The 16,948-nt window shown below is 68.7% G+C and overlaps 4 protein-coding genes across 4 annotated transcripts in view; 1 reads left to right on the forward strand and 3 right to left on the reverse strand.

Moving 5' to 3' along the window:
* Positions 1 to 117: 117 nt before the first annotated feature.
* On the reverse strand, positions 118 to 4,169 carry H696_00354 (hypothetical protein). The gene is made up of 4 exons (XM_009494201.1): positions 3,625 to 4,169; positions 3,000 to 3,466; positions 2,157 to 2,846; positions 118 to 1,998 (listed from the first exon to the last, which is right to left on the reverse strand). The coding sequence occupies exons 1-4, from the start codon at positions 4,144 to 4,146 to the stop codon at positions 492 to 494; spliced, it is 3,186 nt and encodes a 1,061-aa protein (XP_009492476.1). The 5' UTR covers positions 4,147 to 4,169; the 3' UTR covers positions 118 to 491.
* Positions 4,170 to 5,225: 1,056 nt separating this feature from the next.
* Positions 5,226 to 8,705, forward strand: H696_00355 (hypothetical protein). Its single transcript, XM_009494202.1, has 6 exons — positions 5,226 to 5,513; positions 5,774 to 6,489; positions 6,760 to 6,878; positions 7,008 to 7,331; positions 7,629 to 8,093; positions 8,277 to 8,705. Exons 1-6 carry the CDS (start codon positions 5,308 to 5,310, stop codon positions 8,517 to 8,519), a joined length of 2,073 nt encoding a protein of 690 aa, XP_009492477.1. The 5' UTR covers positions 5,226 to 5,307; the 3' UTR covers positions 8,520 to 8,705.
* Positions 8,706 to 9,093: 388 nt separating this feature from the next.
* Positions 9,094 to 9,408, reverse strand: H696_00356 (hypothetical protein; the record flags this gene model as incomplete). The annotated part of the gene is made up of 1 exon (XM_009494203.1): positions 9,094 to 9,408. The coding sequence occupies one exon, from the start codon at positions 9,406 to 9,408 to the stop codon at positions 9,094 to 9,096; it is 315 nt and encodes a 104-aa protein (XP_009492478.1).
* A 267-nt stretch (positions 9,409 to 9,675) lies between these two features.
* The window catches only part of H696_00357 (hypothetical protein), a gene marked incomplete at both ends in the record, with an annotated part of 8,643 nt that continues 1,370 nt past the window's right edge, over positions 9,676 to 16,948 (reverse strand). Inside the window, 2 exons of the mRNA XM_009494204.1 lie at positions 9,676 to 15,617; positions 15,994 to 16,425. Of these exons, the coding sequence (XP_009492479.1) occupies positions 9,676 to 15,617; positions 15,994 to 16,425 (6,374 nt within the window). The remainder of the gene's footprint in view (positions 15,618 to 15,993; positions 16,426 to 16,948) is intronic.

The raw sequence follows: 16,948 nt of genomic DNA on the forward strand, positions 1-16,948 counted from the left end.
CTCTGCCCCCGCGCCTTCTTCCGGTCTGCCGTCTGTCCGAGGCACAGGATCTGCGAGGCAACACAGCAGTTAACACGAGCTGGCACATGCCGACACACATACAAACACCGCGGGAGATCCCTTTCGTTGCCTCTCCCGCGAACGAGCGGGAACACCCGCGCACGCGAGACCCAGGGCTGGCAACAGTCCATTTATTCTGGAACTCAAGGACAAAGCGGATTTGGAGAAAGAAAGACAGAGAGAGGCAGACAGAGTGGACGTGCTCGCGCAGGCGGAATATGCCCGGCAGACATGCATACACACATGGCAGAGCAGGAAATGGGGAGAGGAGGGGAAGGGAGCGAGGGCAAGGGCGAGAACGCGTAGCCCCCTTGCTTGGCTGGCCTGTATACGGGGGTGTCCATCACCAGCCAGCGGCAACATTCTAGTTGTGCCCCGAAAGCGTGCAAGACACGCACGATGGGCGCGGGATGCCCCCCGGTCGCCCCTTCCTACGCGGGGGCGCTGCTGCCAGGGGATGCCGATTCGGAATCGGTCTGGCTGACGCCCTCGCCGGAGAGATCACTTGACTCCTGCTCCTCGGCCGCCACAGCATGCGCCGGCCAGTCGAGAGGGACAGAGGGCATGCCACCTGGCAGGGCATCCGCATCGTTGGCCGAGGCACTGTCATCCGGGCCGCCGGGCGGGCCTTCATCGCTCGAGACACGGGCCTCAGGATTGATCGAGTCGTTCCCCCCCCCGGAAGGGGTCTCGGCGAGCGGCTGATCGTCGGCCAAGGGGTGGTCCGTCACTTGGGCCACATGTCCCTCGGCCGGGGTGGGACTCGGGCCTCGGGCATCGTGCCCGGGGGTGCTCTGAGCACCAGCATCTCCAGGTCCAAAGTCCTCACCACGATCGGAGCCCTCGCCGGCGGGCAGGCCGGTGCCCGGGGAGTCCCCACAGCCAGTGTGAAGCTCATCTGCCGCACCTTCCGCCGTGGCAGCCGTCACCCGGGAAGCAGGGGCAAAAGGCCCGGGCGATGGGGGCTCTTGATGAGGGGCGGCGGCCACCACACTGACCGGAGCGGTCGCATTCAGGGGGGTCGACGGTGCTGGCAGGGTAACCTGAGCACCAACTGGTGCCGGGTCAGCTTCCGGGGACATGCGGATACTCTCAGCAGAAGTGGCCGCGACGGTGGCGCCGACCGTGGTCATGGGCAGGGCAAGGGCTCCGGCAGTTGGCGATGTTGGTTGGGGGTCCTCCCGGGCAGCAGTCGGTGCTGGCCCCGCCTGCCAATGTGCGGAGATGGTCGGAGAGCCTGTTGTGGATGGGGTCGAAGCCGGGGCCGGGGCGGCGACAGGGGCCGCGGCCGGAGCCCACCGCCGACGAATGGCCGGAGCTCGATCATCGGCGACGCGGTCCGCTGCGGCTAGCACGACGCCCTCCAACCCAGCAGGGGCAGCCCTCCGACCGGGATCAGCTCCAGCGGCAGCGTCAACAGCCGGGGCGACTGGGGCAGCCGGGGCAGCAGCCGGGGCAGCAGCCGGGGCAGCGACAGGACCCTGGCGAGCGCCCGCACCAGCCCGCGCCCGGCCGGGACGTCCGGCATTCTGGGCGGGGTAATCATTGTCCGGCAGGAGTGCTGCCACAAAGTGCACCACAATCCGAGCCGCCGTACGGGCAATGTGTGCCACCAGAGGCTCCGGAGGAGGGATGGCCGCCCGAGCATCAGCCGCGCGGCGGGTCAGGTCTGAAGGGTCGGGCCGCGGACCACGCGCCGGAGCGGCCCGAGGCTCGGGGGCGGGGTGCCCCGGGTCGCGGCCATCCGTGCCGGGTTCATCATCGACGGCCACGGCAGCCTCAGCCACAGCGGCCTGAGCCGCAGCAGCCTCAGCCACGGCAGCCTCAGCGGCCGCGGCCGCGGCCTCGGCGTTCGCCCGGGCCGCTTCGCGCTCCCGCACCGGCCGGTCCAGCATGGCCGCCACCCGGCGAATGATCCACACCAGTGGCGAAAGGCCGCTGAGGGAGGGTGCGCATGCGCGCGCACACGAGCGCGAGGGGCCGAGGGCAATGTCAGTGCCAAGGAGGACACCGGCACGATGGCGGCGCGGGAAAAAAAAGAGGAGGAAGAGGCAGCGAAGGAAGAGGAGGAAGAAGGAGCGACGGCATGTCGGTACCCGATCAGCCAGTACGGCTTGTAGGACACCATGTCCCAGGTGAAGTAGATGAGGGCCAGAGGGATGAGCAGCAGCAGCAGCTGCAACAGAAGTCCCGGTACACGGATGTGGACTTGGACCTCGTGCACACGCGGCACATCCGGCGGGGCATGGCCTTCGGCAATCCGGTCCACCACTTCCTCCAGCAAATCCCCGACCCGGGCTTCCAGGATCTGGTTGCGGTTGCCGATGAACCGCAGCAGCTCGATCATCTCCACGCTGGCCTGCGGACTCTGGAGCAGAGCCACGCTCGGGTTCTCGACCAGCCCGGCAAGCGAGGGGAAGTGCTGACGGAGGATGTTCCGCCGGTCGGCGGCCATCTCGATGCGCCGGCGCCGGCGCCGGCGCCCGGTCCGGGCGTCGGCCAGAGGACCCGGCTCGCTGGCCGGGGCGTCCGACTCCTCGATGTCCGCCATATCCCCGCTGGGGCCATGCGAGTGCGAGTGCGAGTGCGAGTGCGAGTGGCTGTGCGAGTGCGAGTGCGAATGGCCGTGCGAGTGCGAGTGGCTGTGCGAGTGGCTGTGCGGATGGCCCATCAGATAGTGCGGCCGGTCCATGAAGGTGGCCATGCTACCGAAGTAGTATGGGCGCCGGCGGCGATAGGGTGTCCCGGAGGAGGGTGCCGCCATTTCCAGGGCATAAAGCGTGCCACTGTCGAGGGGGCAGGGAGGAGGAGGAGGAGGAGGAGGAGGAGGGGGGGCCAGAGAAGGATGGCCACACATATGTGAGACACGGAGCTCTGTTGGAGTGGGAGAGGGAGGAGGCGGAAGAGAGAACAGAGGGAGGAAGGCAAGCAGCTCGTACTTGACCATCACCACATTCAGCGGGTCCTGCTCGCCGATGGCCGGGATCGAGTCGTCAGCAGGGGTGACAGCCGGTGGGGGGACGGCCGGGGGCGAGTGAGGCGTCGACAGCGGGGCGGCCGCCTCGAGGGGCGGAGCGGCAGCGATGCCAGGGGCCTGGTCAATCGCGATGCTGGCCGATGGAAGAGCGCCGGACCCCGAGGAGGGCAAGGTGCTTGGGGGCCGACTGGCGGCATCGCCGGACACGAGACCACCAGTGTCGCCGGGAGTCGGGTCGCTGCTGGGGCTGGCGGCTGCCAGGCCTGGTGACCGGTCTTCCGTCGAAACAAGTGGGCTGGATTGGCCATCGCGAGAGGGGCTGCTCTTCAAGAAGCTATCGAGCCGGCAGGCGGCCGCCAGGAAGGTCGACGTCGGATCGCGGACATGCAGCTGCAGGGTCGGCGCGCCGACCGACAAGTTCAAGGTCGACTGGTGGACGTGCGACAGCAGACAGCCGAGCGGGCATCCGCGCGAGGGTTAGCCTAAGGGGACGGGCGAGACCGGCGGATAGTCCCCCCCCCCCCCCCCCCTCGCCCTTTGGGCACAGGAAAGAGAAGGACCACAGGACAGGGGGCCATGCAACGGACCTCGGAAATCGAATCGGCCACCATCTCCGAGTCCCGGAAGAGGCGGCCACCAAAGAGCAGCGTGGATCGTTCGGCCATCAACAGCAGGGAGTCCACCTGCTCCGAGGGGAGATCCTGCGCGACCAGGGCCCGGTTGAAGGGGACAATCACAAATACCGGGAAGGCTGATGGCGAGCCGCCCTCGGCCAGGTTGGCCGCGAAGGAGGACACCGCCAACAGGGCCTGCCGGCGCAGGTCCAAGGAGCTGGCATCGCGCGAGACCATGAAGCGCACGGTGAAGTCACTGGGAGCCGGGGGGGCCCCAAGGTCGGGCGAGGAGCCGCGGCTGGCGTCCGCCGACATGGCAGTGCCGTGGGCGTTTGGCGAGGTGAGGCCCCCCTCCACCGGGGAAGAGGGGGTGGTTTGCGCGGCGCCAATCACATAGCGGACCTTCACCCGAGCAAAGGACCCAGGAAAGGCGGGAAGATCACCGGCGACCGATTGCGCCGGGCGAGCGCCGGCCGCGGTGTCACTGGCCGGCATTCTGGAGAACAGGAGGGGGGGGGGGAGGGGGAGGGGGGGAGGAGCGAGCCAGAAGCAGGGGAGGAGCGGCGGCGAGGGGGGGAGGGAAACTCGAGAGAAGGGGAGCCCAGAGAGTAAGGCAGGGGAGGGGGCGGGGGGGGCAGGATGGGATGCCCAGAGAAGGGCGAGGGCAAGGGCACCCGAGAGGAAGGATGTGGGGAGTGCGAGTTGGGATGGGTGGCCTGCCCGGTCTCCAGCCTGGACGCTGCCCGTCCCGAAAAGGGGCGACACGATCGCCCGCCCAACTTGGCTAGGCTGGGCGAGGGCCGACCAACCGGACTGGCGGTTTTAGTGTCTCGCCTTGGCCGGTGGGCCGCCGTCCAGTTGTCCACAAGGGAGGGATAACATAGGCTGGGCAGCCTGCCCCCGTCCAAGTCCTTCGGAGCATGTCTCTGTCTCTCTCTCTCTCTCTCTCTCTCTCTCTCTCTCTCTTTTGTGTCTCTTTGTTCTACCTCTTTCCTGTGCCCCCCCGCCCCCCCCCCCCCGTCCCCGGGCATCGCCAATCGAGCGGTGGTGACCCCCTGCCGGGTTGTTCTAGGGCATCCCCGGGCGGCGGCAACAGTAGCAGCAGCGGCTTCGGCCGCTACCCATTTGGGACACGGGCCGACACATTTACGCCGAAGAGTCAGCTGACTGTCACGAGACCCCAGCACTGCCGAATTTCCCGCGGCCCGCGGCCATCCCCGACCATCGGCCAGTGCGTGTGCGCGTCCGGGCGAGCAGGGGGCGCCCCATCGTCTGGGCCGCTTTGCTCCTCATGCGCGCTCTGTCTCCCTTCCCCAGCGCCCGCCCCCCACCCGCATGGTGGCAATCCGTGTGCGAGGCCCCCCCCCTCCCCCCCCCCGCGCCAGGCCACAAGCCAGCTAGTGGCCAACAGGGACCGATCGGGAGCCGGGACGGCCCCGGCGACCAACGAACGGCGTTGCATCCCACCTCGCTCTCTGCCCCTTCTCGCGCGTCTTCATTCCGCTTGCCATCTCCTCCACCAGAGCACCCCCTTCCTTTCCTCTTTGCTCTCTCTCTCTCTCTCTCTCTCTCTCTCTCTCTCTCTCTCTCTTTCCTTCTCTCCCCTCCTCCTCCCCCTTAGCCAACCGTCACTCCTGTCGACGCAAAAGCGCCACGATGGGCAAGTGGACCGACAAGAATTACATCACTGCCTCCGAGTGGCAGCGGGACTTTCACGGCGCCAAGAAGCTCTCCTCGACCCGCGAGAGCGAGGCGGCCGAGCGGCCACTTCCCTTTGGCTGCTGTTCGCTGAGCTTGCGCCCGGTGGACGGGATTCCGGCCAACACGGTGTGCACGCCACAGGGGGATATCTTCGAGCGTCGGTGCGTCTTCATCGTCAATCGAGCATCACCGGGTGGGGCAGAAACAATGGCCTTGGCGCGCATGCGGGCGTGTGCGCGTGTGCGCGTGTGCGCCTGCTTGACACTCACCCCCTGTCTCCATTCATCCATCCATCCATCCATCCATCCATCCATCCATCCATCCATCCATCCATCCATCTCTCTTTCCCTATCTCTCGATCCTCCTTTCTTTCTCTCGCCCCCTCTCGCTCCCCTCTCTTCCCCCTCCCCTCGTTTGCCAGCCTCATCCTGCGATTCATTCGCCAGCATGGACGCAACCCCGTCTGTGGGAGCCCCCTGCATCCCAATCAGCTGCACCCGCTGAGCCTACACCGAGTGGCCCTGTCATCGGCCCCGTTGGCGGCCATCCAGACATCCACGTCGCAAGTGCGCGATGAGGGGGCCCGCATCGAGGGGGTTTTTGGTGACCCGGTTGTGGAGAAGTCTTTCACCGCCGGGTCGACCATTGTGGCGGTGGTGTGCGGCCTGTCCGCCAGCTCCCCCTCTGGCGGTCGGTCCGAAAAGCAGCAAGTTCGCCGTGCCATGGAGGCGGCGGCGGCCGAGCTGGCCGCCGAGAAGGCCGCGATGGAGGGTGCTCCCGAAGGGGCCGCCCTGCCGGAGCGTGCCACCGCCGCCACCTCGGCCTGGGCATATGATCGGGCTACGCTGGAGGATCTGTGCATTCGGAATAGCAGCTGGCGCGACCCGCAAACCGATCGGGCCTTCACCCGCGGGGATATGGTGCTCCTGCAGCAGGGGTCCACGACGGCCAGCTACTCGGACGCGGCGGCTCGGCTGACTCGGGCCGCGCCGGTGGCCATGTCCCACGGCGCCGGCTCTTCTGACGATTCGGATGACGAGCCGGCTCCTGAGCCTGCGCCTGTGGACATTCTCACGCGGAAGTTCCCGGCGCGCTTCTGGTGGCGCCAGGAGAAAGTTCCCTTCCAGTTGCTGATTGGTATGTTGTCTCTCGCTTTGTCTTTCCCTCTCTCCCTCTCTCCCTCTCTCCCTCTCCACCCTCTCCCCCTCTCCGCCCTCTCCTTCTCCCTCTCTCCCTCTCTCCCTCTCTCCCTCTCTCCCTCTCTCCCTCTCTCCCTCTGCCTTTGCCTGCTTGTCTGTCTGTCCCCCCTCTCCTCCTTTCTTCAAACTGCCTCTGCCTTATTACACTCCATCCTTGTTCATTGACCGCCCGTCGGTTCACTTGTGCCCCCCGCCCCCCTTCGCAAAGATGACGATGATGACCCGGAGAGCGCCTTCATCAACAAGGCCATCATCCCGGAGAAGATTCGTGCGATCACCGCGCGCGACCGGGTGCTCCCGAGTGTTGGTTCGATTCCCGGCGGCAAGGTACGGCCGGGCGTCCTTCTGTCTTTCCCTCTTCCTTTTGTATTGTTGTTTCACTCGGCACATGGCAACTGTGTGCCAAGCTGACTCCCTGTACGCACCCGGTGCTGTTGCTGCTTCGGGGCGCTCCAGTCGGTCACCCCCTCCTTTGTCAAGCCCACAGACCACGGCCACACGGCGGCACACTTCACCACCGGTGGCCAGGGCGCCTCGCTGACGTCGACATCCGTCGCCCCTCAAACCGAGGAGGTCCGCGTTCACTGGAACGCCGACGACGTGATGTACGACAAGATCCGTGATCCCGGGCTGGTTGATGTGCATGTCGAGGGCCATGGGGTCTTGCGCATCGAGCTCCTCGCGCGATATGCCCCGATGACCTGCCACAATTTCATCCTCCTGGCCAAGGCCGGCAAGTATGATGGGGTTGGCTTCCACCGGTTGATCCGCAACTTCATGGTGCGTCCTATGGTTGTGGGGTTATGGCGTTTGTCCATGTGCTTGGGATCATCCATGACAGGCATCCTCCAGGATGTCCAATTCCGGGCCCGCGAGACCCCTTGCCTTGCGCTGTCGTCACTTCGCTTGCCTTTGCTTGTGGCGCCCTCTCCGCCATGTCTATGGGTCTCAGCCTGCCTGTGCTTTCGCACGTGCACACACACACACACACACACACACACACACTCTAACCCGGGGATGGTCACACACGCGTGCACACATGCGCACAACCGCACACACCGCACGCCGCACGCCTAGATCCAAGGCGGCGACCCGACCGGCACCGGCCAGGGCGGCGAGTCGGCCTGGGGGCCGGATGTCAAAGTGCGCGATGAGTACCATCGGGCTTCGCACTTGTCGCACAATGAGCGCGGTCTCCTGTCCATGGCCCACCCGCCGGGGGAGAAGGATGCCGGCACATCGCAGTTCTTCATCACCCTCAGCTCGGCCTGCACGCACTTGGACCGGAAGCATACCATCTTCGGCCGGGTGCTGGCCGGTTACCTGGTCGATGAGCATGGGGTCCGAACCAGTCCCGATGTCCCGGGCGGCGGGTCCGTCCTGCAGACAATGGAGCGCGTGGCCACCGACAAGCGCGATCGGCCGACCGAAGCGATTGTCATGCGCCGGGTGGTCGTTCGCCGGGATCCCTTCGAGGAGTTCCAAACACGCCATCGTGAGCAGGAGCAGCAGAAGGCCCGCGCCAAGGAGGAGCAGGAGCGGGTATGTCCCGAGGATGCGGCGTCCTCCCCCCCCCCCCCCCCCCCCCTTTTGCCCCGGCTGCCTCGCCCTTGCGTTGGCCCCTCCCTTTCCCCTCCCGCTGGCCATTGACATACGCAACCACCCCTGTCCACCGCTTCCCTCGGACTTCCCTGTCGGCCGGGCGCCCGGTTGCTTGGCGTGCAGATGGAGCGCAATCGAAAGCGCGTGCGCCCGGAGGCGCGCCCAGGTGCCACGGCCCAAACAATTGGCCGCTTCATCAGTGCGGCCACGGCCAAGTCCCTGCGCGTTCTGCCGGGAGGCGGGTCGGCCTCCGGGACGGCGACCCTTGTCCGGCCGCCGTCGGATGGCTTTGTCGAGCCGAGCCAGGCCCCAGCCAAAAAGCCTCGGTCCGGCCTGTCTGGCTTGTCAGACTTTTCCTCCTGGTAGGGTCCCAGCGTGCCTGCCCCCCCTTGCCGTCCGTGCGCGTGGGACCCCCTCCCCCTTCTTCTGTCCTCCTCCCTTCCCTCTTGCCTTTTTCTCTCCCTCCCAACCAATGCACCAATATCCTGAGAAGGCCTCTTCCGTGTATAGGGCGTGCCGGCCTTTCTAGACGCACACACACACACACACACACACTATCTTGTCATTACCCCCTCTTCCTCTTGAAGCCTCCCTCTCTGCCACTGTGCCCGGCTGTGTCTATGTGTGTGCGCGTCCAGACGCGTGCCGGTGTGTGAACCTCTTCCCCCCCCCCCCGGAGGCAGCGGCGGGCTCTACACATGTCTACATTCTCTATTGTCTAATGGTCCGGGTGCATGCATAGCTCTCATGGACGCACGCACGCACACATACGCACGCACGCTCGCACGAGCGCACATATGTGCACACAGCCTCTCCTTTTTACTCTTTCTCTCTCTCTCTCTCTCTCCCCCTCTGTGTCGTCTTATATCAAAAAAGCAGTGGCAAAATCTTTTGCGGACCCGGGCCCTTTCTTCCCCCCGCTCGCATGTCCCTTCACGACTCAGCAGAGGGGGCCACGCGCGCGCGCACGGCACCGACCTCCGTCTATGGTCGGGAGATCGCATGTGCGCGCGCATGCACTCCGGCATATAAGCCATGTGTTCCTCCACAGAGTGCAGGAGACAACGTCGAGGTGGGCATCGCGCGGGGGGAAGAGGCGGAGGGGGGGCGCATGCCGACAAGCGACGCGGAGAGGAGCCCATGCCGGGCGAGCGGGCGGGTGAACGGGTAGGAGGATGATGCCCGCCTGCATGTGGCTGGCCATCTCTCTCCTCCCCCCCCCCTCCCCCCCGCTCCCCTCGCTCGTCATCCCCATGCAGGATATGACTATGGCTGTCTACGCACACACACTGTCGCCTGTCAGCGTGCGCGCGCACATGCACAAGGGGCTCTTCTTCCCCCGGTGCTTATCGTCGTGTGCGTGGTCTTTTCTCGCGCGGATCGCCGTGTCACGGGGGTGGTGTTCTCCCCTTCTATCCGCCGTCTGGGTCGCTTTTGGCCCGCCTTCACATGTGGTCCCCCCCCCCAGGGGACCAGTGAAGTCCCGCGGATCGGGAAGGGGGGGGGGGACAAGAGGGACGAGTCACTCCGGCGACTGGGATGCCGGGCGCACGAGCCAGCCCTTGGAGCTAATCATCTCCGGAGCACGGGGAATGGCCACGATGATGCTGGTGGAAAAGCGCCGCCGGGCAGCCGCGCCGAAGGCCCCGCCCACATGGCGCTGCACATGCTGGGGCTTCACCTCGGGCAGCTGGATCTCCAGGGCAATGGACGACCCATCGCCGAAGGGGTCTTCGTCGTCGTCGTCGTCGTCCTGCTCGTCCTCTTCCTCATCGCGAAGGCTGGCCATGATCGGGGCCGGCGGTGGGGGTGCATATTGGGGCAGGCTCAGGCCGATGGGTTCCGGATCGAAGGGGGTCGAGCTGAGCGGCAGCGTCCGGGGCCTCGGCGATGTGCCGCCATCGCCGCCACCATCGGCTCCCGGGGCCGGGCCGCTCGGGGCCAGGGTGGCGGCTCTGCGTGGCGGCGAGTCGTCGACGGCCACACCCTGGCCTGGCGCCGACCGCGATGCATGGAGGAAGAAGAAAAACTCCTCAGCGACGGGGCTCTCCCCACGACCGATGGACTCCTCGACTGGCCGGTCTGCTTGCCGCTGCTGCTGCTGCTCCTCGTGGTGGTCATTTTCCACCTCCTCCTCGCTGTCGCTGAGCAAGTGGCTGGATAGCAGACCGAAGCCGAAGGACATGGCCGAGGCCAGGTTCGGAATGGCCGGCCTGGTGCGCTGCGTGTTTACCACCATGCGCCGACGTGCTAGCCGGGCGGCCGACGCCCCGGTGCCGGAGGTGGCCGTGCTGGTGCCGGCATTGTCAGCTGCCGCGAAGACGGCCGCCGCCCGGACGGACACCGGCACCGGCGTCACCGTGGCATGGGTCCCGGCGGGGGTCACCGCCGCCGCCCCCCGGCACGGCCCGCCGGCCGAGGGGGATTCCTCGGCCAAAGTGGCCAGTCCCTGCGGGGAGAAGGAGCTCGCGCGGCGGGAGGAGCTGCGACTGCTGCCGGCGCTGCCGCCGGCACCACCCACGACCCCGGTGGCCGAGAGGTCCCCCCCGGAGGAGAAGACATTCTCATAGTCACTGTCGTAGGCAAAGTCCATGGCATCCTCCCAGTCGTAGTCGTGATAGTCTGCCAGCGAGGCGCTGGACTCGTTGGTGCGCGAGGGGCAGTGCGATGACATTGAGGCCGATGACTGGCGCCGGGGCGGCATCATCATCACCATCTGTCGAGCCGCGGTGACGGGCGGCCCCGGGCTGCTGGCGGTGGTTTGGTGCTCGTCATGCAGCAGCAAGGGCAGGGCCTCCTCATCGTGGAGGTACTCCTGCTGCTGGCGGAGGAGGCGCAGCAGAGCATCTCCCTGGTGGTGGTCCTCGGCCGGGTCGGCCAGGTCGGCCGGGGCCCGGAAGGGGTTGGAGTTGGAGATGATCCGCGTCACGCGACAGGGGCCGGCCGCCGCGGCCGAGAGCAGCGCCGGCCCACCGAAGCTGCGGCCAGGCGCAGCACGATGCCGGTGCCCGGGAGAAACCGCACTGCGCGCGTCCCGAGCCGTCGTGATGCGGGTCACCACGGCCATGTCGGCCCCAGCGTACCCCTCATGCGGGGCGTCCTCGTGCGCTTCCTCCGCCTCGGTGGCCGTCAAATGGACAAAGCCAAAGGAGGCGCCTGGCCGGGCCTGGCCCATGTCACCTGTGGCGGTGGTGGTGGTGGTGGCGGCGGCAGCCGCGGCCACAGCAGCGGTGTTCCACTGCTCCGGGTCGAAGTCGTCCTCCGAGTCGAGGTCCAAATCGGAGAGGGCCTCCAGCCGCGGGGCCGCCGGCGGGGCGTCCGTATCTTCGCCGTCGGGCCGGTCCGCCGGCGCCAGTCCACCGGCACGGGCGGTCTGGCCGGGCGCCGCATCCGGCGATGACCGCGCCTCGAAGGTGGCAACCAGCGGCGCCAGCAGCAGGTGGTCGGTGGTGACGCTCGGCAGGCCTCCTCCCACTGGGGCGCCCTCGTGCGGCTGAAAGAGCGGGTTGTGGAACACCTGCACCCCGGCGCTTGGCCAGAGGCCGAAGGGCTCGGTGGTGGCATGGTGGTTCTCCTCCTCCTCCTCCTCCTCCTCCTCCTCGTCCTCCGGCGCATCTTCTTGTTCCTCCAGGCCCTGTCTGCCCTGTGCTTCGTCCCCGGGCTGGCCGTCGTCGGCGGTGACATCGGCGGCGCCGGTGCGGCGACCGATGATGGTGCCGGGCGACCCGTCCCGGGGCGACGGGTCCGGCAGCAGGTCCTCCCGGCTACCCTCGAGCGACGTAGAGGCCGTCGAGGGCGATGGGCCCAGCCAAACGGTCGGCCAGCTGTCATGGTGGTGGTCGCCATCATCGCTGCTGCTGCTGCTGCTGCTGCTGCTGCTGCTGCTGCTGCTGCTCATACTGCCATGGGGATGGGTGGTCCGTTGGTGCGCCAGGGCCGGCATCCCGCCGGCCGGCCCCAGGATGCGTGCATCGTCCAGCCACAGCGGCTGCCCAAGGGCCAGGGCATTGCGCAGGGTGGCCGACGACTCGGCCAGGCCGCCGGCGGCGGGCCCCCCGCGCCGGGAGGCCACTGGCAGCAGTGACGCCGGGCGGGTGCCACTCCCGGGGGATTCCTGGCCGGTGGTGAAGCCGAAGCTCCTGTGGCTGCTTGCGGCCGGCGGCGCGCCGACCGTGGTGCCTCCTCGGAGTGCGCGCTCCAGCGGCCCCGCCGGCAGGACATGAAGCGCCTGCTCCTCCTCCTCCAAGGCCAACAGCCTCAGGGGCGGGGGGAAGCTCGCCGACCGAGCCGGCATACCTCCAACCGGGGCGGCAGCGGTGTCAGCCCCGAGGGCCGGAGTGGTCAGCAAGTGGATTTGCCCCGCGCCACCGGGCACCAGGTCCAGTAGAGACGAGGCGTCGGGGGCGGTGGTGGTGGTGGTAGTGGCGGCGGCGGCGGCGCCGGCAGCAGTGGCAGCCGCGGCGGTGGCGGCGGCGGCGGCGACAGCGACAGCGGCGGCACTACCGCCGGCGCCGTGCGCGGCTGCATCCTCGACCGTCGGGCCGGCTGTCGCCGAGGCAGGGGTCGGCAGGATCGGCGTCCGCTCCAGGGTGCTCACCTCGCGCTCGATATCCAGTGACCACTGGAGAACCATTTCGCTGAGCATGCTTTCGAAGGAGACCCCCCCTGCTGGAGCACCGGCCATGGTGGCTGCGGATGCCGTGGCAGCGGTGGCCCCGCCACGCAACCCGCCCACCGGCGGGAAGGGCCGCGCGGTGGTCGGATGGATGGCCGACCGCAGAGACCCGGCGGCGGCCTGCTGCTGTTGTTGTTCTTGCTGCTGCGGTGGCGACGGCGGCAGCATGCGTCCGCCTGCGGCGCTGTGGGGGACAGTGGCCCAGCGGTGGTCGAGCGGCACGACATACGTGGGGTCCCGTGTGACCGCGGTCCATTGGCCGACCTGCGGACGGTGGCGCTGTGACGCCATGGATGGGGTCACCCCGCCCCAGGGCCACCAATTCCGGCGCGCGGGTGCCTGCGAGGCCGTGGTCGAGGCCGCACCCGGGGCCGCGCCGGACAGCGATCCGGCTGTGGTCGCGGCGGGGGTGGGAGAGGCGGCGGCTGCACCGGCGGCGGGCCCAACACCCTCACCCCCATTGTCCTCATCATCATGGCCATCCTCGCACTGGACCCCGAAGCTGAGCCAGGGCGCACGGTGGCCACTGCCCGAGGAGGGGGCGACCTGCACGCCATCGGCGTGGGAGGCGCCGGCAATGCGGTCGGCAAATGTGCAAATCGAGGCCGTGCTCCATGCACCCTGGCCGGCAGCGGCATGACCATCGCCATCCTTGTCATGGTCACCCCCACTGTGGGCGGACCCGATGCTGGCCGGAGCCCAGTGGTCGTTGTCCGGGCGCAGCAGTGGCTGCTGCTCCTCCGGCGTGCCGGGGCCCCACCATGGTGACTGCCGAACGGAAAGCCGGCTCGGCTGGCCGCCGGGCCGAATCCCAGCGCGGTGGTTCGAAGCCCGGACGTCATCATCATCATCATCATCATCATCGACCGGGCACAGGCGTGGTGCACGGGGCGGGCTGCTGGGCCCCTCCGGCTCCTTTTCCTCCGGCGTGCGGGGCCTGGCGCCTGGCGCCGGCGACAAGAGGGTCATCCGCTCCAGCTCGGCCACCAGCCGGGCCGCCTGGGCCACCAAGTTCGTTGTTTGGGCCCAGGTCACGGGTGTTGGCCGGCGAACGGCCGCGGTGGTGGCGCTGGCGGCGCTGGCGGCGGTGGCAGCCACCGAAGCCGGACGCATCAGCGGCGCCAGGGTGGCCTGCAGCATGGCCACCACATCGGCCTCGGCGGGGGCGGCCAGGTGGGGCCGGGCCGGGGCGCGGGTGGTGCTGTCTGTCGGCCGGGCACTTGGCGGCGAGACCGCCTGCACCGGGGCAGTCAGCGGCGAAAGGATGAAGGCCTCCTCCGGGGGGAGGTCTTCGGGGTGCTCGGCGATGTCGTCCTCTTCGCTGTCGCCGCCCTGGGGCAGCTGCTCCAGGTGTGCCGGGTGCTGGGCCGCGTGCAAATGGGGCCGGCTGGCAGCACGGCCACCAGCCACCAGCTCCCCCCCGCACGCACGGCCGGAGCCCCCACGGACAAACACCTCCGGCCACCAGTCGGACTTGTGGCACAGCTCCAGCGGCTGGGCCGGCGGCTCGGCCCTGGCGGCTGGCAGGGGTGGCGCCGGCGCCAGCGGCACCACCGGCGGGAAGGTGAACCCGGCGGCTCGGACAAAGGCCGAAAGGGACTCCTGCTGCTGCTGCTGCTGCTGCTGCTGCCGGTGCTGGTGCACTGGCGGTGGCGACCGGGCCGGCTTGCGGGCCGGCACCTCGGGGGTGATCCACGCGGCCGTCTGGCGGCCGGGCCAGCCAGCACGCGAGGGGGGCTCGGAGTTGTTCCGGCGCAGGGTCGGCCGATCGGCCACCCGACCACCGGCCAGGCAATAGGCATTGTCATCCACCAGGTGCCCCGCGCCAAGGAGACCATCCGGCGAGACCGGGCGCGACCGGCTGCTTGGCGCACCTGGGCGCCCGCCCGGGCCCGGGGACTGCCCCTGCTGCGGCTGCGACAGCGGCCGCGACTGCGACTGCTGCCTCGGCAGGCAGTGGGGCTCGGCAATGCCGACGGATGCACACCGGGAGGAGGCCTCGCTGGAGGAGATCCAGTCAAGCAGCTCCGCCGAGGAGACGCGCGACGGGGTGGCGGCAGGGCTGGCCACCATGCCCGAGGTGTTGTCCCCCTGCTCGGATGCCAGCGGGCACGGGCTGGACAGGTCCGATGCCAGGTCCTCCCCCCCGTCGGACAGCGGGTGCGTGGCCAGGAGTTCGCCTGCATGGGTGCCGGCGGCAGGGTCGGCCACCTGGCGCCAGTCCTCGTCGTCCTCCTCCTCCTCCTCATCGTCGCCGCTCTCCGGGTCGTCGTCGTGGTGGCGGGTGGCGGCCGCGCCCGCGAGGCCCGCCGGTGGAGACCGAAGGACGTGCCGGGTGGCAACAATGGCCGCGGCAGCGGCGGCCGCGGCGGCGACCGCCGGGTCGCCGCCGCTGCTGTGAACGCGCGCCATGGCGGCCGGCGGCCCTGAGGCGGGCGTCGTCCCGGCGCCGGCCGGCCCGGCCCCGAGCGATCGCGACCGGGTCCAGCCCAATTTCCCGGCGATGGCCGGGTCGCCCGCCGCGTCCAGCTCCTGGACCGTGTCCCAGCTGGCGAGCTCGTCGCCGGAGGAAGCCCCCGACCCGGAGCCGCTGCTACACTCGCTGGCCAGGGACTCGACCATCAGGGCCAGGGACTCGTCGGTGGCCGTCGACAGGAGCAGCGCCCCGGCGAACCCCTCGGTACCGGGGGGGGAGCCACCACTGTCGATGCGGTCCGCCGCACCGGCGTCCTCCGGCGAAGGGAGGCGCCCTGGCTCCGGGCTAGAGGAGGGAATGGAGTCGGGCGTGTCTGTGGGCCATGCCGGTGTGTCGTAGCCAGCCAGGCAAGCCGGAAAAGCGACAGTGGCCAGCATCGGGCACCGCGAGGCATTGATACAGAACGCGGACAGGACACACATGGAGTGAGAACAGCTGCATGTCGCGTATCACCATGAAATGCCCGCAGAGACATGTTTGTGTGTGTGTGTGTGTCTGCTGACAGTAGCGGATGGGCATGCGCGTGGCCCCCGGAAAAAGGCACCACCGAGCGATGATGCGCCAGTGCGGGTGCGCGGGACATTCGCGCCAGGCTGAGGGGCCCCTTTTCTCCGGTCCCCCATTTCTTCCTCCGCCCCCCCCCCCCCCCCCTCCACCCCCGCGGTGCCGCGGCGAGCCTGTGCGCGTACCGTTTCGTGTAAAGCGCCGAGCTGCCGTCATGAGGCACCTTTCCGTGGGCACGATCATGGCAGCAGCCTTGCCCGACTGCAGCAGCACGGCACTCGGCGGGGGGCAGCTGTCCTCCGGGGAGAAGAGCATGCCGCGGGCGGTGTCGGCCTCGCGGCCGACACTCGTCGGGGCTGGCGGCAGCATGGCTGAGATGGCAGCGGCGGCAGCCACGGGCAGACCGTCTGGGAGACCACCTCTCAGCGCTGGCAGTGAGGCACGCTGGGCGTCGGCGAGGGGCTGGACAGCTCCGCCCTCCAGATCATACCAATCCGGCGGACAAACCAGACAGGTATTCGGGGACAGAGGGAGCTGGTCCTCCGGGTGCTTGAGAGCGGCTGCGAGGCTGGCCAGCTGCTCGAGGAACTGGGCGCGGTCGTCCGGCAAGCGGTCGCCTGTGTCGGCGGGTGTTCCCCGTGGCGCATGCGCGTGTGTGCGTGTGTGCGTGCGTGCGTGCGTGCGTGCGTGCGTGTGTGTGTGTGTCAGTAGCGGCCACATCCGCGGTCTTGTGTGCATGCGTGTGTGTGTGTGTGTGGGTGGGCGGGCGCGTGTGAACTCGGCCGGCTAGGGCGGTCGATCTTGCTCCTTGCGCCAGATCGCGCTCCTCGCGCGCCTCATGCTACACTCTCGTACTGCGCCCTCCCCCCTCCCCCCCCCCCCCCCCCCCCCCCGCCCCCCCCCCCCCCCCCCCCCCCCCCCTGCCACATTCACCGACACACGGCCGTCGTGTGAGTGAGATTTCTCGCGGCCGTTCACCGCCGCGCGCACATACCCGGCGCACACACGCTGTCCGCCCGTGGGAGAACCACGGAGGTCGGCCGGAAATCCACGCCCCAGCCGGCGCCGTGGTCGGTGCCCTAGCCACGGCTAAGATCTCTCCGGGGTCGCGAAAAATGCCAAATAGAACCTGGCCGACGC

This window comes from Fonticula alba (genome assembly GCF_000388065.1).
Source record: "Fonticula alba strain ATCC 38817 unplaced genomic scaffold supercont2.1, whole genome shotgun sequence".
Taxonomy (NCBI): domain Eukaryota; order Rotosphaerida; family Fonticulaceae; genus Fonticula; species Fonticula alba.